General features: G+C 57.6%; 1 protein-coding gene across 1 annotated transcript; it reads left to right on the forward strand.

The window, feature by feature from the left end:
* Nucleotides 1-5,009: 5,009 nt before the first annotated feature.
* On the forward strand, nt 5,010-7,053 carry LOC126321923 (serine/arginine repetitive matrix protein 1-like; the record flags this gene model as incomplete). The annotated part of the gene is made up of 2 exons (XM_049994240.1): nt 5,010-6,145; nt 6,611-7,053. Coding segments are annotated over exons 1-2 (1,579 nt in total), but the record flags the coding sequence as incomplete, so codon positions are not given.
* Between the last annotated feature and the right edge of the window lie 17,287 nt (nt 7,054-24,340).

Here is a 24,340-nt window from a genome sequence, read left to right on the forward strand (position 1 = left end):
AGGCCCGAGTCATCACATTACCAAAGCCAAACAAGGACTTATTATTTCCGCAAAACTATAGGCCAACTTCCTTGGAAAGGTCCTCGGAAAGCTCATTCAAACTGAACTGAAGAAATTCAATTCTTAAAGGATAACAACATAATCATCCCACAACAATTCCGATTCCGCGAAGAACACAGCACCACCCACCGGGTGACCAGACTAGTCGAGCACATATGTCAGGCCAGAAACATTAGACACAGTACTGGAGCAGTCCTGCTTGACATTGGAAAAGCATTCGGATAACGCCTTATCTACAAGCTCCACCAGTACAACTGCCCCATCCACATTATTGCTTCTTTTCTCCGCAACAGAGCATTCTATGTCCATGTACCAGGAGCGGCAAGTAACACTAGATCCATAGAGGCTGGAGTCCCGCAAGGCTCAGTGCTGGGGCCCATTCTCTACTCAATATACACAAACAAACAGCTGGGAGGACACTTGTCACTATTTGCAGACGACACTGCAGTCTACCGCAGCAGTTCTAACCTGCAATATAGAGTCACAAAAATAGAGCAACACCTACAATCCATCCAGAAATGGGCTAACCAAAAAAACAATAAACGCGGAGAAAACCCAAGCAATACAATACGATTCACATTCAAAAAGAATACCTCCTAACCTGCGTATACGCCTCAGAAATAACAATCTTCCATGGTCAGGCACAATAAAGTATCTAGGCATCAAGCTGGACAAGAGGTTGACATTTAGAGACCACGTTACACACGTTTGTAACAAGGCTGCACCAGCAATATTCAGACTGTGCCCAATCATCAAAGGAAACAGAATAAATATGCGCGCCAAAAAGAAAATCTTCAAAACCGTCATAGGAACCAGCCATCACTTACGGCTCTGAAAATCTGGTCAATGGCCGCAGACACCAACATAACAAGAGTAAAAAAAAGGGTGCACAACAAATAATTCAGAATTGCTGCTGATGCCGGCCGGTACCAGACAAACCGAGACATATACACAAACCATAACATACTCAAAATCCCGGAAATCATCCAAACAAAAATCCATAAAGTTTTTTTTTTTTTTCCCACCAAACCACGGATTCGAACCACCCACTCATCAGAAATCTGGGACAAAATCCACCCGACCCAAGAACGACATTTCCCATCACGACAAAACACCACAAACTACAACATACCATGATAAACAAAAATAAAATACAAACACCATAACACTCACTCAAACAACAAACATCTACACACACCCAAGAGACCCTATCATCCCATCATTTTGTTACCCAACATAATCAGACAGAAGGCAGGGATCAAGGACAGATCCGGTCCTTCGAGTACAGGGGGTAAAAAAATACCCATCAGACCAGCTCGCTCTCTCTCTCTCTCTCTCTCTCTCTCTCTCTCTCTCTCTCTCTCTCTCTCTCTCTCTCTCCGTGCCGACGCTGCCCCGCACACGCGTTCGGCCGACACCACACGACAGGTCTTTGGGGCCCCGCCACTGCGCACACGCACGCCTCCTCCTCTTCCTTAGTTCTTTTTCGCTTTTCTTTTCTCCCCCGCCCCCCGCTCTCACCGCCACATCATCCCGCAACCCTTGGGGGATGTTTCCCAACATCAACGCGCCCCAATTCCACTCTCTGCCCGTGCCGCACTCTCCACTTTGCTTCTCCCCGTCCCCTACACACACGACTACCGAAACCCCGGTTGACACACCTTCTCGTAGGACAGGGGTGCGTGCGTGCGTTGTCTTGACGGTGACAGCAACAGCAACGGATCCGTCCATCCCATTCCCCCCCACTCGGTAAAGAACCATGTTCAACCCACACTACACAACAAGGGGGGCACACACGAACGCGAAAGAAAGGGCAGGGCAGGGGCAACTATCTCGTACACATTCTTCCTCAGAACCCACATATCGCATCAACGAACGGCAGGCCAATTGCGGACTCAGCCGTGTCAGGCAAATCCAACCCAACCAACACCTCCCACGGAAACCCTGACACTGATCCAGCAGTACGTCCACATACATCGCCACACCAAATACGGGTGACGAGTGAGCAACAAATGGAACAATACACAACAAGGGCTGACCTAATAAAAACTGCACGTCACGTCATACCTTCCAGACAGACGCAGTTCCGACGGGACGGCGGAACCGTATACGTACCTTTCAGCCACAACAACCGACCGACTGGACACGCCCGCGTCTCCAGCCAGCCAACCACCAGGGCCACACAGCCCGCAAGTTTCAGCGTCAACACTTCTTAACGTACGTTGCAAACTTTTCAAAACATTGCCACACACACACACACACACACACACCACGAAAAGCGTCAACCTCTCTCACACTGGATACACTCAACACTTTTTGTCGGCGGAGCTTGAGGCCAACGGTTGACACACCCCCACCGGCCACACAGGTTTCCCTTTGAAAATTGCAGTGACGGAGACGGTTGTTTCCGAGAGCGCGAGCTGGACGGAGCTGCGGCGCCGCCGCCGCCGCCGAGGGGTAATGAACGCACGCGATGCCGCATGACAGCCCATCACCCAAAGTTTCACCCACAACTGCACAGGTCGCACCCCCTTTTCGCGCCATACTAGTGTCGATCGTCAATTACAGCTGACGGTGTTCGCATTTGCCACTTGACGGGGGGGAAAAGAAAACAAACATCTGACACGCCATGTGTTTCTCTCTCTCTGTTACATCTAGGTCATTCGGCAGCCACTGTAAAAAAAAAAAATATTTTTACGACATGGTTGGGTAAGTGATTTAAAGACAACAATTGTGGGTCACACACCATAGACCATTTCGATAGTGTTCTTGTTCTTCTCTGTTTCCTTTTTTTATCGCTCAATTGAAATAAAACCTGGGGATGATGCAATGCTGCGATATGGCACAACCGTCGTCCATTGTACACAACTCGGGAACAAAAAGAAACCAATTCAGGGAACGTTCGTTCCTTCACAACGTTTCTTTCAACGCACTTGGTCTTTACCATCCTGTATTCAACACACATTTCCTTTCATCAAACTAGGGCATTTCCATAACAGTATTTGCAATACTGCTTCTTCGACGTCATTTCACCATCTCAACTAGAGACAAACAAACAAACAACAAAATAGGAAAACAGCCTTGAGAACCCCGTCCACCAAATTTCAGTTAGCACGGCATCCAAGATTCTTTTCCGGGGAGTGCAGTGCAGCTGACGCTGCTCAGACCATATACCGTCGCCAGTCTCACTCAACTCTTGCGCATTCCATTCTACGCTACGTGACTATGCAAAAATGAATGAATCAAACCCGCCCAGAGAGCGTCTTGTGCGAGGGGACACACGATATAGAGAACAACAAAACACACAGGGGACACCACCAAAGTTGGAGAGAACGTTTCCACCACGGCAGCCGCGCCGTTACGCGCTTTTTTTTTTTTTTTTTTTTTTTTTTTTTTTTCCTCCCCCCCACTGCACACCTCCGACACCACGGGAACGTTCACCGTCCCGTTGCCCTACACTGGCGTTTTCTTTTCAACCCCCCACCCTATTCCTCGCTCCCCGGACATTCGACCGATCACAAAGTGCAACCTCTCGTTACCGTCGGGTGCCCCTCTTCATCCCCGGGGCGCCAACAACAAAACAAAAACACCACCGACGCCGTCGTCTCGCGTCACCTCACTCAACTGAGCGGAAAATACACGTACATCCAGAATGACGACACCGCCTCCACAAACAAAAACCAGACGTCAGACGTCAGGTCGAAAGAGGGCACCGTACGTCGTGGCGCGTGGTCTCCTAACTCACCTCGCGCGTACAAATACAATGCAATGCGTGTCTCCTCACGTTCACACACACCACCTCCACGCTCCACTTTTACGTCGCCCAACCAACCAACTAACTAACTTAACCCACCCGCTCGGCGTAGAAGCAGCTGTAGGCGGCAACGTGTTTCTCACCCTCGCCACCAACGGTGTGACATCCGACAATCGCGGTTTGCTTTCCGTTCCACACCTCCGGCCATACCATACAAAGGGGACAAAAAAAAAAAAAAAAATATATATATCAAACAAGCCAACTCCAGCGATCCGCCCCCCTAACACCAACACGTCTCGAAACACCCACGCCCACGACCCGGCTGTGGCTAAAGTGCGTATCCCAACGTCACACCAAAACCAAAGGCGCCGGCGCCGCACCACACCACACCACAAGCTACAGCTACAGCTGTGCCGCCGTCCACCCGCTCACAACAACAACAATTCCGCCCTTCCCGCAAAGGCATTTTGGTGGCCCTGAAAAGGGCCGTTTTTTTTTTCTTTTCTTCGCCGCGCCGCGGACGAGCCTCCCATTTCCAAGAGCCACCTCCTTACTTGGAGCTCGTGTACTTGGTCACCGCCTTCGTGCCCTCGCTCACCGCGTGCTTGGCCAGCTCGCCAGGCAGCAAGAGCCGCACAGCGGTCTGGATCTCGCGGGACGTGATGGTCGAGCGCTTGTTGTAGTGCGCCAGGCGAGAAGCCTCGGCCGCAATGCGCTCGAAAATGTCGTTCACGAAGCTGTTCATGATGCTCATCGCCTTCGAAGAGATGCCCGTGTCCGGGTGCACCTGCTTCAGCACCTTGTAGATGTAGATGGCATAGCTCTCCTTCCTCTTGCGCTTCTTCTTCTTGTCGCCCTTCGAAATGTTCTTCTGCGCCTTGCCAGCCTTCTTGGCGGCTTTCCCGCTAGTCTTGGGCGGCATCACGAACAAACAGGCAGGCAGGCAGGCAGGCACGCGCAGTCAGTCAGTCAAGCGCTCCGCTCCAGTCAGCGTCTCCCCACACAGTGGCACCCGCCGCACGCCGACGCCGCACCTTTACCAGCTCGCCCTGCTGCGGCCGCCGACCAATGGGGCGCGCGCGCAACCGGCCGCCGCACCCGAGCCCATAAAGGACCCCCACCCCGCCGGCGCCGGCACGCACGCACGCGTCACGCGCGCACGCACGCACGACGCACGACGCGAGTGCTGTTCGAGATGTCGTTGAGAGAGGTTGCTTTACCTGCGAAGGGTGTGGCGGATCGCCGCCCGTCGGGGCCAGCTCAGGCGACTGAGCTGATCCCGGTGGCGGCCCCATCCGGCCCCCCACTTATGACGAACCGGCTTACGACAACTGACCACGACAGGAATGACTCTTCGGATTCTGATGTGCTCTCTCGTGATCGAGTGTTCATTCTTATGAACAAACTCGCTCACGGGGGTTCCTACCCGGGTCGAAAGGACGACGAGGCGACTATACTCGCCTTCTGTCACATTCGGAAGGGTGCCACTCTGCCGTACACGAGGCAGCAAGTGTCGGGTGTGCCACCGAGAGCCCCGCCGGTTGAATTGCGCGAGTCTGCGGTCCCGGCGGTGGCGGCCTCGGCGGGAGTTGCGCCGCTGGCCTCGACCACTGAAGAGGTCGATGTGCCCCCGGCTGCACCCCTGGTCCCCAAGACACGAGAAGAGCCCGTGGCTACGCTAGCTGCGGCCGCCGAGATGCAGGATATCGACCTGCCTGACGCAAATTTGGCTGAGGCCATAGCCGAGTCAGAGCGCCGTGACACTGACTCTGACGCTGCCCGTGCGCCCAGAAAGCGCCGGGCTATGACGCATGACGACTCCGACACTCCCTCTCAGACGTCCGACACAGCGAGGCCGCGGAAGAAGGCCTCGAGGGCTTCCCGCCCTTCCACCACGGAGTCTGGGACGACTATCGCGGGCTCCTCCGCGAGCGCCGCCTCGCCGAGACCGACGACGACGCGGCGGCCCACTCGTCCACCTGCCACCTCCCGGCAGCCGGATGAGGATGGTTTTGTCGCCCCTCCCAGGCGGCGCACTGCCAGGGCTGCTGCGCTGCAGCAACCGACGCCGCTGTCGACCGCCAACGCGTTCGCAGGGGCCAGTGTGGACGCGACTGAAGATGGTGCCGCGCCTCCTGTGTCGGCCCAAAAGAAGCCCCCGCCCATCGTCATCCAATGGGCGGGCGGGTACAAGGAGTTCCAGCAAAAACTAGACAGGGCGGCTACGTCCGCCACTGTCAAGACTGCTGGCCGTGACCTCTACAAGGTCACGGTGTCCTCCAACGAGGAGTACCGCGCGGTGATGGACACCATCTCCAGAGATGGCCTCCCGTGCTACACGCACCCCTCTGAGCCGCTCAAACTTCTGAAGGTGGTGTTCCGCCACCTTCCACTCAAGTTTGGGGCGGACTATCTTAGAGAAGAACTCGAGGACATGGGCTTCGGCGTCCGGTCCACCGGACTGATGAAGTCCCCACGCACGCACCGCGACATGCCACTGTACCAGGTTGTCCTCGTCGACAACCTGGAAAATCGGAAGATTTTCCAGGTGCAGCGAGTCGGCCGGGTCAGGGTCGCGGTGGAACCTCTCCGGGCCAAAGGCAAGAGGGCCCAGTGCTTTTCCTGCCAGAGGCTCGACCATGTCTCCCGCTACTGCTCTATGTTGCCCCGCTGCGTCAAATGCGCGGGACAGCACGAGAGCAAGTCTTGCGGGCTCGCCAAGGAAGAGAAGCCGACGTGCTGCAACTGCGGCGGCGCGCACGTTGCCAGCTACAGAGGCTGTTCGGCCTTTAAAAGGGGCCGAAACCACCGGAGCGGAGGGGCTGCTCCTTCTCGTAAGGTGCACCCGTCCACCAGCTTTGCTGCCGCCACCAAGGGCGGACCATCAGCCGCCACCGCCAGACGTTCGGAACTGGCGGCGGGCGAGACGAGGCAACCGGCCGCGCCGTCCCCGGCTTCGCCCGGGGGGGAGGCCAACCCACCACCCACGCAGAGCGCGCGGGTTGCCGCCCCGCGCAGGCGTCGCCGGCGCGCGGGCCGGGCCACCCATGCCGCTGCACGCTGGAATGCCGATGACACACTGCCACAACAGACGACGGCACCTCGTGCTACGCCGCAACCGGCTGCCGACGCTCCGCGGCAGTCGTCTACTACGGAGTTGCCGCAACCGGCCTCCCCAGTGGCGGAGGCCGCCCCAGCGGCCAACGCCGCCCCCTCGGCCACCGATGCAGCCGAGCTCCGTTCGCTCTTGCGGTCGTTGAGCCAGCTGCTAGAGCAGCTACCGGTGCTCGTCACCGCGGTCACGTCGGCCCTTCAGGCCGGCGTTGCAACCCCGCCGCGTCATGGATAATCGCCACATCCATGGCCTCACCGTTTGCGCTTTCAACGCAAACAGTTTGGTCCCCCAACAAGGGGAATTCAGGGAGTTCTTGCGCGACGAGGCAATTGACATCTGCCTCGTGTGCGAGACCTTCCTGAAGCCGGGGACACATGTCAAGGTGGCCAACTATCGGTGCTACCGCACCGACAGGTTGACGCATGGCGGGGGGACGGCTATTTATATCAAGGCGTCCCTCAAGCACCATGACGTTCAGCTTCCGCCCCTCACTGCAGTGGAGGCCACTGGGGTGGCTGTCACCACGACGGCAGGGGTGATCACCTTCGTTGCGGCCTACAGGCCGCCGAGGGGACTGCTTCAGGAGGCCGACATCGACGCCCTGCTGGCTCTGCGCGGGAAAGTCTTCATTGCGGGTGACTTGAATGCCAAGCACACGCAGTGGAACTCCCGCGTTACCAATGCCAGCGGCCGCCGACTCCTCCGCGCCACACAGCGGCATGGCGCGATAGTACTGGGGCCTTATGATCCCACTGTCTTCCCCCATCGAGGCCAGTCAGATGTGCTCGACATCGCCGTGCTCAAAGGTGTTGGGCACTTCACTTCGGTCACCGTTCGATGTGCCATGTCGTCCGATCACCTCCCGGTGGTCTTCGACATGGACGTCATCGGTGCATCTCTGCCGTCCGTCCGCCGCAACTTCCGTGGCATCGACGAGACGCGCTTCCGTGACGAGGTCCTTGCCCGAATCGAGGGCGCGCCAGATCCCACTGTGCATGGGGCTGAAGAAGCGTTAGCCTTCTTCACGCGGCATACACTAGCTGCGGCGGAGGCGGCCACCCCCAGGCGGCCGAACCGGCCGCGAGACATGTCGCGCCAACTCCCGCCGCCTATCCTGGAGGCGATAACAAACAAGAATCGCCTCTTCCGGGAGTGGCAGCTCACACGGCAGCCAGAAACGAAGCGCCGCCTCAACAGGGCGCGACGCGAGATTCGGGCAGCCATCGATGAACATCGGAATCGGGACTGGGCGGGCTTGGTGGCCACCCTAACTACGACAGATGGTAGTGCTTGGCGGACCGCCAAGCGCTTCCTTCGTCGTCGCCAGCGAGTCCCGCCTCTCCATGCGGGCGCGGACGTTGTCTGCGAGCCGGATGCTAAAGCCAGCATCCTCGCGGACACGTTCGCGGAAAATTTTCGTCCTGTTGATGGTGTGCTCGATCCCGATCATGTTCGTCTGGTGGAGGATCGCCTGCCGGTCTTCCTCGCTGCAAGGGAGGCTGACGATGTGATCGAGGAGATAACACCCGAGGAAGTGGACCTGCAGCTCCGTCGCCTCAATCCGAGGAAGGCGGGTGGCACCGATGGTGTCACCAACCACCTGTTGAGGATGATACCGCCGGAGGTACACCAATCTCTGGCGGACATCTTTAACAGTATCCTCCGCACTGGGACCTTCCCTTCCGCATGGAAACATGCGGAAGTGGTTGCCATCCCCAAGAGCGGCAAGGATCCGCGACAGGCAGCGCACTATAGGCCGATCAGTCTGCTCCCGTCCCTCTCAAAAGTGTTTGAGAGGTTGTACGTGGAGCGGCTGCTGCGCATCGTGACAGAGCAGCAACTCCTTCCCGAAGAGCAGTTTGGTTTCCGGCGGGGCCATTCTACCACACAGCAGCTGTTGCGCCTCGTGGAGCAGGCGATGCGTGCGCTGGAGACGCGAGAGTACCTAGGGGCGGCACTTCTCGACGTCTCCAAAGCCTTCGACTGCGTGTGGCACGACGGCCTCGTGTACAAACTTTTTGTGCACGGGGTACCGACGTCGCACGTGGTCCTGCTGCGCTCGTATCTCTCGGGGCGGACTTTCCACGTCCGAGCTGATGAGGGCACATCCACCGACCGGCAGATTCGGGCGGGAGTGCCGCAGGGGTCGGTCCTCGGTCCCCTGCTGTACTCCCTGTACACCGCCGACGCCCCGCGGGTGGCACGCGTGGAGTTGGCGCTTTATGCTGACGACACGGCGCTGTTCACCCGCAGCATGAACGCGGCCGAGATGCGCCGCCGCCTCCAGCTCGGATGTGACGTCCTGGGTGCCTGGTCAACGAAATGGCGCCTTAAGTTTAACGCTGCGAAGAGCCAGGCTGTCATCTTTAGCAGAAGGATGATGCCACCGGACCTACCACCGGTCACGATCATGGGGGGCCCCATTCCATGGTTGCGGACCGGCAAATATCTCGGAGTGACATTGGACAGACACCTGATGTGGCTGCCACACATCCGCGACGTCAGAGGGCGGGCAGTGGGGCGCCTTCGTGCGCTTTACCCATTACTCAACCCCTCATCGACGCTTCCTCCACGCCACGGCCTCACCATGTATCTGTCACTCGTCCGACCGGTACTGGAATATGCGGCCGTGGTGTGGGGTAACGCGGCAGCGACGCACCTTGCGACGCTTCAACGCGTGCAAAATAGGGCGCTGCGACTTGCGCTCCACAAGCCGCCTCGCTACCCAGCAAGGCTGCTCCATGAGGAAGCGGGCATCCCTTTCCTACGGGATCGCTTCCGGCAAATCGCAAGGGTGTTCTACAGCGATGCAGAACACTCTGCCAGTCGCCTGATTCGTGGTCTGGGCCGCCAGGTCCACCACAGGCCAACGACTCGATGGCCAGATCTACTGCGAGAGTAATTTCTCTCGCAGCACGATGTCGGTAACAAATATGGCGTCGCAATGACTGACGCCTAGTGAGGACAGCTCACTCTGTTAGGAATAAAAGCACCCTGAAGATGTCACTGCAGGAACAGCAGCCCCGCTGCTTAACCTGCCCCTACACCTGGCATATGAAGCCAGCGTTTTACAGCGAGCGAGCGAGGGCGCCGGCACGCACTCCGCTGCTCGACTCGCTGCGGCTCGCACCGTTCGGGGCGTTGTGCTTTTCTTTCTCGCTTCTTTCCAAACTAGCCCATCGCCATGTCCGGACGCGGAAAGGGAGGCAAAGTCAAGGGCAAGTCAAAGTCCCGCTCAAGCAGGGCTGGGCTCCAGTTCCCGGTCGGCAGAATCCACCGCCTCCTGCGCAAGGGAAACTACGCCGAGCGCGTCGGCGCCGGGGCGCCCGTCTACCTCGCCGCCGTCATGGAGTACCTCGCGGCTGAGGTGCTCGAGCTGGCCGGAAACGCGGCCCGCGACAACAAGAAGACGCGCATCATCCCGCGCCACCTGCAGCTCGCCATACGCAACGACGAGGAGCTCAACAAGCTCTTGTCGGGCGTCACCATCGCACAGGGAGGTGTCCTGCCCAACATCCAGGCCGTCCTGCTGCCAAAGAAGACCGAGAAGAAGGCCTAAAAGAGAGACAGCGCAATCGGCAACCGCCGCGTGCTCCCTTGGCACGCAGCGCGCCATTTGCCGCCTCGGCTCAAAAAAACAAAACACAATCGGCCCTTTTCAGGGCCACCACACAAACCTACGTCCAAAGCAGAATTCCAGTCGTTCGTCGCACCACTTTTCTCTCTCTCTCTCTCTCTCTCTCTCTCTCTCTTTCTGTGTACGGTTTTTCCTTCTTACACACACAGGCGCCGCCATCTTGTACACACGTACTTGGCCACCTCCTCCACTCCACTCCACGCACGCACAGTCTCGCGACCATTAACCAGCACACGTGGCGCACAACAACACACCTCAAAAATAACCCCTCGGCACTCAGCCGCGCCGCAACACACAGCCCATCCACCGACAAGAAGCATACAAGCAAAGAGGGAGGGGAAGGAAGGAAGGAAGGAAGGAGCTCACACAACGCAAGGGCACGCTTCCTTCCCTCCCAACCGCACCGCACACCACGTCAAAAAAAACTCCAAACAAAACTAAAAGGCCAAGTAGACTAAAAAGGAAAAGAAAAACCAGCAACACAGACTCTTTCGCACTTTTCAACTTCCGATCACTGTGGTGGCCCTGAAAAGGGCCGTTTTTCAATCTATCTCTCTTTCCTTCCTTCGGTCTCACACCGCCTAACCGCCGAAACCGTACAGGGTGCGCCCCTGCCTCTTCAGGGCGTACACCACGTCCATGGCCGTCACAGTCTTGCGCTTGGCGTGCTCAGTGTACGTCACCGCGTCGCGGATCACGTTCTCCAGGAACACCTTCAGCACTCCGCGCGTCTCCTCGTAGATCAGACCAGAGATGCGCTTCACGCCGCCCCTGCGCGCCAGGCGGCGGATCGCGGGCTTCGTGATGCCCTGGATGTTGTCGCGCAACACCTTGCGGTGCCGCTTGGCGCCACCCTTGCCGAGCCCCTTTCCTCCCTTGCCGCGGCCTGTCATTCTTCTTCTTCAAGCGTCTCAACCACAATAATATAAAAAACAGAAAGCAAGGCAAGCTCCTCACCCGGCGCTAGCGAGTCGGCTACGGTTGTGGCGCCCAGCGCGCGCGCCGCCCCCCTATATAGACTCTGGGGCCCCGCGGCCCGCCCTCCCCTCCCCCCACCACCGCGCACCGAGGGCATATAAGCGCAGCACCCGGGGCGCGCGGGCCCGTTGTCAAGGCAGCACCGGACGCCGTCGCGCACGCATATCCTCCACGCCGCATCCGCATCCGCATCCGCAGTAGCCATGGCCCGGACAAAGCAAACGGCCCGCAAGTCCACCGGCGGAAAGGCGCCGCGCAAACAGCTCGCCACCAAGGCGGCGAGGAAGAGCGCGCCCGCCACCGGCGGCGTCAAGAAGCCCCACCGCTACAGGCCGGGCACCGTCGCCCTGCGAGAAATCAGGCGCTACCAGAAGAGCACAGAGCTGCTCATCCGCAAGCTGCCATTCCAGCGCCTAGTGCGCGAGATCGCCCAGGACTTCAAGACCGACCTGCGCTTCCAGAGCTCCGCAGTCATGGCCCTGCAGGAGGCCAGCGAGGCCTACCTCGTCGGCCTCTTCGAAGACACCAACCTGTGCGCAATCCACGCCAAGCGAGTCACCATCATGCCCAAGGACATCCAGCTCGCGCGCCGCATCCGCGGCGAGCGCGCCTAAACCCGCACACCGCCAAACAAACAAAACGGCCCTTTTCAGGGCCACTAACGTCTCTCCGTCGCGAGCAAAACTTTGTCGGTCGCAACGACTAGTTCCCCACTCACTCTCCAGTCCAGTCGTCCCACCCCCGGCCCGGCCCGGCGCCGCCGTTTCCAAAAAAAAAAAAACAAAGCACCGCACCGGCCGAGCCAAGTCGCAAGCGTCAATAGCGCCACCCACACAGGCCACGGCACAAAACGTGACGCCCGGAAAGCAAAGCAAAGCAAAAAAGACTATTCCAAAACCACCACCAAGACAAACAAACAAACGCGGCGCAAAATAAATAGGTAAAAATAATAAAAGTAAAATACACTGTATGTAACACCAACCGCGCGCCGCCGCCCACGCCCGCCAACGACCCCACAATCCAACCACCATCCACACATGAAACAAACAAACGCCAGCAAGCAAGACAGACAGACAGACAGACAAGGCAACCGACCGACCACGACACGACAATCAACACCTTCCCGACGTGCTTTGATGGCCCTGAGAAGGGCCGTTTTTGTTTTTGTCCGGGACCGCGCGACAGCCTCTGGTTGCGCGCCGGCCACCAGGCGACGGTGTCAACCGCCAACCCTTCCCTGCCCTTTTTACTTCTTCTTCTTGGGCGAAGCCTTCGCCTTAGACGGCGTCGCCGTCGCCTTCTTCGGGCGCGGCGCCTTCGGCTTCTTCGTCGGAACCTTGGCGGCCTTCTTCGCCTTCGACGGCGACTTGGCCTTGGCCGGCTTGGCCGCAGCCGCCTTCTTCGCACCCGCGGGAGCGGCCGACGCCGCAGACGCCTTCTTGGCGGCGCCCGCCTTCCGACCGGTCGCCGCCTTCACGCCGCCAGCCTTCTTTGCGCCGGCCGCACGGGCCCCCTTCTTCTCCTTGCTGGCCGGAGCGGCGCGCTTCTTCTTCGCACCACCGCCGCCACCACGAGCCTTGCCGCCCTCGGCCGCCCCGCCGCCGGCGCCGGCAAGCTTGAAAGAGCCCGACGCGCCCTTCCCCTTCGTCTGCACCAGCTCGCCAGCCACGACGGCCGACTTGAGGTACTTCTTGATAAAGGGCGCCAGCTTCTCCGCGTCCAGCTTGTAGTGCGCGGCAATGTACTTCTTGATCGCCTGCAGCGACGACCCGCCGCGCTCCTTCAGACTCTTGATGGCGGCCGTCACCATCTCAGAGGTGCGCGGGTGCGCAGGCTTGGCGCGCGGCTTCTTCGCAGACGACGCAGACTTGGCCTTCTTCGTAGTGCCGGTGGCGGCGGGTGCCGCGGCAGTCTCGTTCGTAGCCGCCTGGTCTGCCATCTTTTGCTTGTTCTCTTTTCTTTTTTCCCCTTGGTTTCGCTTCCTTCTCTCCTTCGACGACGCACAACAGCGAGGGGCGCGCAGCAGAGAATAGCCGCGCACGCGCCTGGCCCAGCCAGTGTCGCGGGCGGGCGCGGACGGCCGAGAGAGCGGCCGCCACTCGGCGCGCCGCCGCGCCGCCGCGCCGCGCCTCCCGCGCTTGCTACCGCCCAACGTCCGACAGCCTGCGCGGAGCAGCCCCCAACCTGCGCCGCAACCACCCGCGCCATTCAAACCACCGAGGATGGGGCTACACACACCGACACCACGGTCGCCAACCAGTCGCCGCGGCGGCGCCGCAAACCACGGCCAAACTGCAGCCACCGCGCGCCACAGCCTGGGTCGGCCCGCCGAGAATCGCCGCCCCCGCCCAAATGCCGCCCCCACAGCCCCAGCCGACGACCCGCCACAATGGCCAAACCTTCGTCAAAACTCCCACACCGTCGCCGCGGCAGCCCGGCCACCGCGGCCGGCGCCACAGCCACACGAGCCGAGTCGTGCGGCGATGACGGCCGTGCACAAACGCACCTCCGCCGCCCCATCGCCTTCCGCCGTTTTCCCGATCGGCCCGCAGCCGTCGGGCCACGGCCGCGGGCCGTCCTCCTCCTCTCGCCTCGCCCGCCAACACCCACAGCCCTTCCAACACATTTTTTTTTTCTTTTTCCTTTTTTTTTTTTTACTTTTTTACGATCGCCGCCTGCGCAACATGGCACCGGCCGACGGAGCGCCAACCCCCCCGCCACAGGCGAAAACAAAACAACGATAAACAAACAAACAAAATAAATTACCAGCCAGCCCCAACTACAGACACACCGAATCTGCCCTCACAGCCGACCTTACACGCCTCAACGTCAAAAACAAAGGTGGTTTCTTTCTTTCAACGGTTACCTTACCTTAGGTTACGTCAACGTTAGGCTAAGAAGGCGTCAGGGTTAGGTTAAGCGTTGACGTGACGTCACGTCTTAACGTAGGCGTTAAGCTAAGGTTGCGGTCACGTACGTTAGGTTAAGGCGACTTGGGGGTTGGCCTAAGAGCTTAGGTTAGGTTACGTTAGTTTAGGTGGCTGCGTTAAGGGGCTTAAAGAAGTTTAGGAGGTTAAGGCGTCGAGGCGGCCGCACCCCCTTAGCTGCTGCGGCTCGGCCACGCCACGCCACGCCACGCTTTGGGGTTTCATAAGGTCGCGCGGCGGGTCGTCGGCACGCCGCAAAGGACAAAACTGCAAGACGACGTCGAAAAACAAACAACAGGTAAAAAATAAATAAGTAAAAATAAACGACGCCGACAGGCGGGGATCAGCAGAACAAGCAGATTCCGGAGAGCGAACGAGACACACACACACGCACGCACACACACAAACCCCCCCGAGCCGAGAGAGCACAGAGCACCACCACGTGTCGGCCTCCGCTCACCCGACTCGGCTGGGCTGGGCTGGGCTGGCGGCCGGGCCGGATGCACGTACACGTACGGCTACAGCCACTACCCGTACACAGCCGCTCTTCACGCAACACCAGCCAAATGGCGCGCCCGCGGCTCGTCGCGGTCGCAACGCCACGCCGGCACACTTTCGGCACCACCGTTTTCGCGCGCACCGCAAACAAAACGCAGCCGACACACACAGAGAGAGAGAGAGAGAAAAAAAAAAAAAAAAAAAAAAAACACAGAGCGCGAGACGGGCGGCGGCGCACCTTTCGCCAGCCGGCAGGCAATCGACTCGCCCAGTACGACAAACGCGCACGCCACCCCACCCACCAACCAACCAACCAACCAGTCGTCGTCGTCGTCGTCGTCGTCGTCGTCGTCGTCCCGAAATCAAACAAACTCTCAAAAGCACAGCCCCTGCTGCCAACGGACGCAGGCGCCACGCAGCTCCCTTCCCGCCACACTCGATTCGCAGCGCAACTCACCCGGCACACCGTCAAACGACGGGCTGGGCTCGCCGCATCGCCGCAACCTACACACCTTCCCCGCCACGACGCACAGCCCCACCAGACGCCCGTGCCGCAACGACACTACTGCACTACCACTACCGCACTACTCCTCTCGCCCTTGCCATACACGACACAACACGCCAAAAAATGAAAATCCAAATACAAACAAAAACACCGCCCCCACGACCCAAACACATGCACGGCGCGCCAACACACGCGAGGCAAGGCACGCAGCAAACGGCGTCCCCTCCGCGTCGCGCCATCAACCTACACACACAAGGCAACCAACAACAGCCAGCCAGCCAGCCCCACTCTCACGCCGCAAAAACAGAAAACACACCGAAACCGCCAAACGCCGCACATTCGCGCTTCGCACTTACCACACACCTCTCGGCATCCGTTTCGCACACAACGGCGCGACGCACAATACATCATCACGGGCTACGCACGCACACCGCGACCCACTTTTTTACGACGCCCTCGGCAGAGCACACGTGCCCACGCCCACACACAGTCGACACAACGACGCAGCGCGCAGCAGACGCGGCCGCAACACGTACCTCCCCGACGACGCGCCAACACCGCCAGCCACTGCTCACTCGCCCAAGCAACCCGTGCACACAACTGCCACACGCGTCCACCACGCCGCCGCCAACCACCCGCCCGCCAGGGGGCGCTCACGTCCGCGACAACAGCGCGGCACCGCCGGACCGGGCCGAACCGGGCCGAGCCGCCGCCTCCTCTCCACTCGGCACGCCACGTCCTGCTTGCAAAACACATGGCTCGTCCCTCTGTACACACAACGCGCCTGCCTGCGGTCGCCGCCGGCATCTATCTACCTGCGCATCGGAGCCAGGCCGGCAAGCCCACACTTAAATAATGCACTTCAACCAGCCAAACAAACCCACTCTTCCTTTCTTTGCACAGCGCATGCAACAGCAGCCCCAGGAGCCGGGCCCGCCGCCAGCGTCTCCTCCTCCTCCTCTGGGCACAGCCAGCCAGCCGTACCCACCGCCCCGCCCCTGCTCTGCAGAACAAGAAAAAACGAAAAAGTACCAACACACGCACCCAAAGCGTAAGCCAGACAAGACCAGCCTCTCCAAGGCCACACACACGCAAAAAAACAAAAAAACAAAAACACTACAACAGAATAAAATGAAAAAGAAAAAGCAAGCTGTCGCCTCGCCCCCGCCCGTCCCCCCACCCCACCACATTCGCCCCCTCCGCTTGTTTTCCTTTCTACAATTTCCCTCTTTTCCACCCAATATCCCGCCGCGGTTTACGGGCACCGGCCGATTTTGCGCCCGCCCACATGTGTGCCTACTCCCCACCACCATTCCCTCCGCAGCCCGCAGCCCGCAGCCCGCTTTTCCCCCCCTCCCTGCCCACACCACACCACACCACACCACACCACACCACACCGACGGTGCTGACGTCGACACGCACCCAAGACAGGGGCCACGACCGTCTTTTTTCCTGGGCCCATCCCCGCACCGCACCGCACCTCCTTCCAATCAACGCTGTGGCGCCTGTGTCCGCGCGAGACGCGTGCGCGCCGCCTCTCTCAACATCCGTCCGCCGTCCGCCGGCCGGCCCGTTTTTCGGCCCCCAGGCCATCCGTCAACCACCACTGCCACTGCCCCTGCCCGCCCCGCACCACACCACACACCGCTGCTTGCCCCGGCCGTTGCCACCAAAGGCGCCAACCGCAGCCCGCGCGCGCCAGAAACTACAGGGACCCAGCCGACCGACGAAAATCAGAGCAATTGGCCGGGAGGATCAAAAAGAGAGCTCCGAAAACCACCGTAGCGAGGCGTGGGAGGAAACGTTACGAGAAGCAGAAAGGGACCAGGAAAAATTCTGGAAATTTCTTAAAACTCGTAAACTAAACACGAAACATCTACATCTACATGGGGAAGGAACGACCCCACAGACCGAGCTGAAGCACTGGCGGATTCACTAGAAAGGCAATTCCAAGCACCAGAAGCGGTAGATGGCGAAACTGATGACCACCAGGAAATGGTACTCAGAAGGGTAAAACCGCATCCTAAGTGCCCCGATCAGAACATCTTTCACAATCCAATAAACGCAGAAACCCCGTATCTTATCACATCACAAACATACACACATCCTAAGAAGGCATCAGGCCCAGATTCCATCAAACCGCAACTACTACATCACCTACCTCCAGCAACTATCAATTATCTATCTAACATCAGTATATAATGCTTGCTTCAGACTAAACTACTTGGAAACAGGCCCGAGTCATCACATTACCAAAGCCAAACAAGGACTTATTATTTCCGCAAAACTATAGGCCAACTTCCTTGGAAAGGTCCTCGGAAAGCTCATTCAAACTGAACTGAAGAAATTCAATTCTTAAAGGATAACAACATAATCATCCCACAACAATTCCGATTCCGCGAAGAACACAGCACCACCCACCGGGTGACCAGACTAGTCGAGCACATATGTCAGGCCAGAAACATTAGACACAGTACTGGAGCAGTCCTGCTTGACATTGGAAAAGCATTCGGATAACGCCTTATCTACAAGCTCCACCAGTACAACTGCCCCATCCACATTATTGCTTCTTTTCTCCGCAACAGAGCATTCTATGTCCATGTACCAGGAGCGGCAAGTAACACTAGATCCATAGAGGCTGGAGTCCCGCAAGGCTCAGTGCTGGGGCCCATTCTCTACTCAATATACACAAACAAACAGCTGGGAGGACACTTGTCACTATTTGCAGACGACACTGCAGTCTACCGCAGCAGTTCTAACCTGCAATATAGAGTCACAAAAATAGAGCAACACCTACAATCCATCCAGAAATGGGCTAACCAAAAAAACAATAAACGCGGAGAAAACCCAAGCAATACAATACGATTCACATTCAAAAAGAATACCTCCTAACCTGCGTATACGCCTCAGAAATAACAATCTTCCATGGTCAGGCACAATAAAGTATCTAGGCATCAAGCTGGACAAACAAGAGGTTGACATTTAGAGACCACGTTACACACGTTTGTAACAAGGCTGCACCAGCAATATTCAGACTGTGCCCAATCATCAAAGGAAACAGAATAAATATGCGCGCCAAAAAGAAAATCTTCAAAACCGTCATAGGAACCAGCCATCACTTACGGCTCTGAAAATCTGGTCAATGGCCGCAGACACCAACATAACAAGAGTAAAAAAAAGGGTGCACAACAAATAATTCAGAATTGCTGCTGATGCCGGCCGGTACCAGACAAACCGAGACATATACACAAACCATAACATACTCAAAATCCCGGAAATCATCCAAACAAAAATCCATAAAGTTTTTTTTTTTTTTCCCACCAAACCACGGATTCGAACCACCCACTCATCAGAAATCTGGGACAAAATCCACCCGACCCAAGAACGACATTTCCCATCACGACAAAACACCACAAACTACAACATACCATGATAAACAAAAATAAAATACAAACACCATAACACTCACTCAAACAACAAACATCTACACACACCCAAGAGACCCTATCATCCCATCATTTTGTTACCCAACATAATCAGACAGAAGGCAGGGATCAAGGACAGATCCGGTCCTTCGAGTACAGGGGGTAAAAAAATACCCATCAGACCAGCTCGCTCTCTCTCTCTCTCTCTCTCTCTCTCTCTCTCTCTCTCTCTCTCTCTCCGTGCCGACGCTGCCCCGCACACGCGTTCGGCCGACACCACACGACAGGTCTTTGGGGCCCCGCCACTGCGCACACGCACGCCTCCTCCTCTTCCTTAGTTCTTTTTCGCTTTTCTTTTCTCCCCCGCCCCCCGCTCTCACCGCCACATCATCCCGCAACCCTTGGGGGATGTTTCCCAACATCAACGCGCCCCAATTCCACTCTCTGCCCGTGCCGCACTCTCCACTTTGCTTCTCCCCGTCCCCTACACACACGACTACCGAAACCCCGGTTGACACACCTTCTCGTAGGACAGGGGTGCGTGCGTGCGTTGTCTTGACGGTGACAGCAACAGCAACGGATCCGTCCATCCCATTCCCCCCCACTCGGTAAAGAACCATGTTCAACCCACACTACACAACAAGGGGGGCACACACGAACGCGAAAGAAAGGGCAGGGCAGGGGCAACTATCTCGTACACATTCTTCCTCAGAACCCACATATCGCATCAACGAACGGCAGGCCAATTGCGGACTCAGCCGTGTCAGGCAAATCCAACCCAACCAACACCTCCCACGGAAACCCTGACACTGATCCAGCAGTACGTCCACATACATCGCCACACCAAATACGGGTGACGAGTGAGCAACAAATGGAACAATACACAACAAGGGCTGACCTAATAAAAACTGCACGTCACGTCATACCTTCCAGACAGACGCAGTTCCGACGGGACGGCGGAACCGTATACGTACCTTTCAGCCACAACAACCGACCGACTGGACACGCCCGCGTCTCCAGCCAGCCAACCACCAGGGCCACACAGCCCGCAAGTTTCAGCGTCAACACTTCTTAACGTACGTTGCAAACTTTTCAAAACATTGCCACACACACACACACACACACACACCACGAAAAGCGTCAACCTCTCTCACACTGGATACACTCAACACTTTTTGTCGGCGGAGCTTGAGGCCAACGGTTGACACACCCCCACCGGCCACACAGGTTTCCCTTTGAAAATTGCAGTGACGGAGACGGTTGTTTCCGAGAGCGCGAGCTGGACGGAGCTGCGGCGCCGCCGCCGCCGCCGCCGAGGGGTAATGAACGCACGCGATGCCGCATGACAGCCCATCACCCAAAGTTTCACCCACAACTGCACAGGTCGCACCCCCTTTTCGCGCCATACTAGTGTCGATCGTCAATTACAGCTGACGGTGTTCGCATTTGCCACTTGACGGGGGGGAAAAGAAAACAAACATCTGACACGCCATGTGTTTCTCTCTCTCTGTTACATCTAGGTCATTCGGCAGCCACTGTAAAAAAAAAAAATATTTTTACGACATGGTTGGGTAAGTGATTTAAAGACAACAATTGTGGGTCACACACCATAGACCATTTCGATAGTGTTCTTGTTCTTCTCTGTTTCCTTTTTTTATCGCTCAATTGAAATAAAACCTGGGGATGATGCAATGCTGCGATATGGCACAACCGTCGTCCATTGTACACAACTCGGGAACAAAAAGAAACCAATTCAGGGAACGTTCGTTCCTTCACAACGTTTCTTTCAACGCACTTGGTCTTTACCATCCTGTATTCAACACACATTTCCTTTCATCAAACTAGGGCATTTCCATAACAGTATTTGCAATACTGCTTCTTCGACGTCATTTCACCATCTCAACTAGAGACAAACAAACAAACAACAAAATAGGAAAACAGCCTTGAGAACCCCGTCCACCAAATTTCAGTTAGCACGGCATCCAAGATTCTTTTCCGGGGAGTGCAGTGCAGCTGACGCTGCTCAGACCATATACCGTCGCCAGTCTCACTCAACTCTTGCGCATTCCATTCTACGCTACGTGACTATGCAAAAATGAATGAATCAAACCCGCCCAGAGAGCGTCTTGTGCGAGGGGACACACGATATAGAGAACAACAAAACACACAGGGGACACCACCAAAGTTGGAGAGAACGTTTCCACCACGGCAGCCGCGCCGTTACGCGCTTTTTTTTTTTTTTTTTTTTTTTTTTTTTTCCTCCCCCCCACTGCACACCTCCGACACCACGGGAACGTTCACCGTCCCGTTGCCCTACACTGGCGTTTTCTTTTCAACCCCCCACCCTATTCCTCGCTCCCCGGACATTCGACCGATCACAAAGTGCAACCTCTCGTTACCGTCGGGTGCCCCTCTTCATCCCCGGGGCGCCAACAACAAAACAAAAACACCACCGACGCCGTCGTCTCGCGTCACCTCACTCAACTGAGCGGAAAATACACGTACATCCAGAATGACGACACCGCCTCCACAAACAAAAACCAGACGTCAGACGTCAGGTCGAAAGAGGGCACCGTACGTCGTGGCGCGTGGTCTCCTAACTCACCTCGCGCGTACAAATACAATGCAATGCGTGTCTCCTCACGTTCACACACACCACCTCCACGCTCCACTTTTACGTCGCCCAACCAACCAACTAACTAACTTAACCCACCCGCTCGGCGTAGAAGCAGCTGTAGGCGGCAACGTGTTTCTCACCCTCGCCACCAACGGTGTGACATCCGACAATCGCGGTTTGCTTTCCGTTCCACACCTCCGGCCATACCATACAAAGGGGACAAAAAAAAAAAAAAAATATATATATCAAACAAGCCAACTCCAGCGATCCGCCCCCCTAACACCAACACGTCTCGAAACACCCACGCCCACGACCCGGCTGTGGCTAAAGTGCGTATCCCAACGTCACACCAAAACCAAAGGCGCCGGCGCCGCACCACACCACACCACAAGCTACAGCTACAGCTGTGCCGCCGTCCACCCGCTCACAACAACAACAATTCCGCCCTTCCCGCAAAGGCATTTTGGTGGCCCTGAAAAGGGCCGTTTTTTTTTTCTTTTCTTCGCCGCGCCGCGGACGAGCCTCCCATTTCCAAGAGCCACCTCCTTACTTGGAGCTCGTGTACTTGGTCACCGCCTTCGTGCCCTCGCTCACCGCGTGCTTGGCCAGCTCGCCAGGCAGCAAGAGCCGCACAGCGGTCTGGATCTCGCGGGACGTGATGGTCGAGCGCTTGTTGTAGTGCGCCAGGCGAGAAGCCTCGGCCGCAATGCGCTCGAAAATGTCGTTCACGAAGCTGTTCATGATGCTCATCGCCTTCGAAGAGATGCCCGTGTCCGGGTGCACCTGCTTCAGCACCTTGTAGATGTAGATGGCATAGCTCTCCTTCCTCTTGCGCTTCTTCTTCTTGTCGCCCTTCGAAATGTTCTTCTGCGCCTTGCCAGCCTTCTTGGCGGCTTTCCCGCTAGTCTTGGGCGGCATCACGAACAAACAGGCAGGCAGGCAGGCAGGCACGCGCAGTCAGTCAGTCAAGCGCTCCGCTCCAGTCAGCGTCTCCCCACACAGTGGCACCCGCCGCACGCCGACGCCGCACCTTTACCAGCTCGCCCTGCTGCGGCCGCCGACCAATGGGGCGCGCGCGCAACCGGCCGCCGCACCCGAGCCCATAAAGGACCCCCACCCCGCCGGCGCCGGCACGCACTCCGCTGCTCGACTCGCTGCGGCTCGCACCGTTCGGGGCGTTGTGCTTTTCTTTCTCGCTTCTTTCCAAACTAGCCCATCGCCATGTCCGGACGCGGAAAGGGAGGCAAAGTCAAGGGCAAGTCAAAGTCCCGCTCAAGCAGGGCTGGGCTCCAGTTCCCGGTCGGCAGAATCCACCGCCTCCTGCGCAAGGGAAACTACGCCGAGCGCGTCGGCGCCGGGGCGCCCGTCTACCTCGCCGCCGTCATGGAGTACCTCGCGGCTGAGGTGCTCGAGCTGGCCGGAAACGCGGCCCGCGACAACAAGAAGACGCGCATCATCCCGCGCCACCTGCAGCTCGCCATACGCAACGACGAGGAGCTCAACAAGCTCTTGTCGGGCGTCACCATCGCACAGGGAGGTGTCCTGCCCAACATCCAGGCCGTCCTGCTGCCAAAGAAGACCGAGAAGAAGGCCTAAAAGAGAGACAGCGCAATCGGCAACCGCCGCGTGCTCCCTTGGCACGCAGCGCGCCATTTGCCGCCTCGGCTCAAAAAAACAAAACACAATCGGCCCTTTTCAGGGCCACCACACAAACCTACGTCCAAAGCAGAATTCCAGTCGTTCGTCGCACCACTTTTCTCTCTCTCTCTCTCTCTCTCTCTCTCTCTCTTCTGTGTACGGTTTTTCCTTCTTACACACACAGGCGCCGCCATCTTGTACACACGTACTTGGCCACCTCCTCCACTCCACTCCACGCACGCACAGTCTCGCGACCATTAACCAGCACACGTGGCGCACAACAACACACCTCAAAAATAACCCCTCGGCACTCAGCCGCGCCGCAACACACAGCCCATCCACCGACAAGAAGCATACAAGCAAAGAGGGAGGGGAAGGAAGGAAGGAAGGAAGGAGCTCACACAACGCAAGGGCACGCTTCCTTCCCTCCCAACCGCACCGCACACCACGTCAAAAAAAACTCCAAACAAAACTAAAAGGCCAAGTAGACTAAAAAGGAAAAGAAAAACCAGCAACACAGACTCTTTCGCACTTTTCAACTTCCGATCACTGTGGTGGCCCTGAAAAGGGCCGTTTTTCAATCTATCTCTCTTTCCTTCCTTCGGTCTCACACCGCCTAACCGCCGAAACCGTACAGGGTGCGCCCCTGCCTCTTCAGGGCGTACACCACGTCCATGGCCGTCACAGTCTTGCGCTTGGCGTGCTCAGTGTACGTCACCGCGTCGCGGATCACGTTCTCCAGGAACACCTTCAGCACTCCGCGCGTCTCCTCGTAGATCAGACCAGAGATGCGCTTCACGCCGCCCCTGCGCGCCAGGCGGCGGATCGCGGGCTTCGTGATGCCCTGGATGTTGTCGCGCAACACCTTGCGGTGCCGCTTGGCGCCACCCTTGCCGAGCCCCTTTCCTCCCTTGCCGCGGCCTGTCATTCTTCTTCTTCAAGCGTCTCAACCACAATAATATAAAAAACAGAAAGCAAGGCAAGCTCCTCACCCGGCGCTAGCGAGTCGGCTACGGTTGTGGCGCCCAGCGCGCGCGCCGCCCCCCTATATAGACTCTGGGGCCCCGCGGCCCGCCCTCCCCTCCCCCCACCACCGCGCACCGAGGGCATATAAGCGCAGCACCCGGGGCGCGCGGGCCCGTTGTCAAGGCAGCACCGGACGCCGTCGCGCACGCATATCCTCCAC

Source organism: Schistocerca gregaria, unplaced genomic scaffold, assembly GCF_023897955.1.
Source record: "Schistocerca gregaria isolate iqSchGreg1 unplaced genomic scaffold, iqSchGreg1.2 ptg000775l, whole genome shotgun sequence".
Taxonomy (NCBI): domain Eukaryota; kingdom Metazoa; phylum Arthropoda; class Insecta; order Orthoptera; family Acrididae; genus Schistocerca; species Schistocerca gregaria.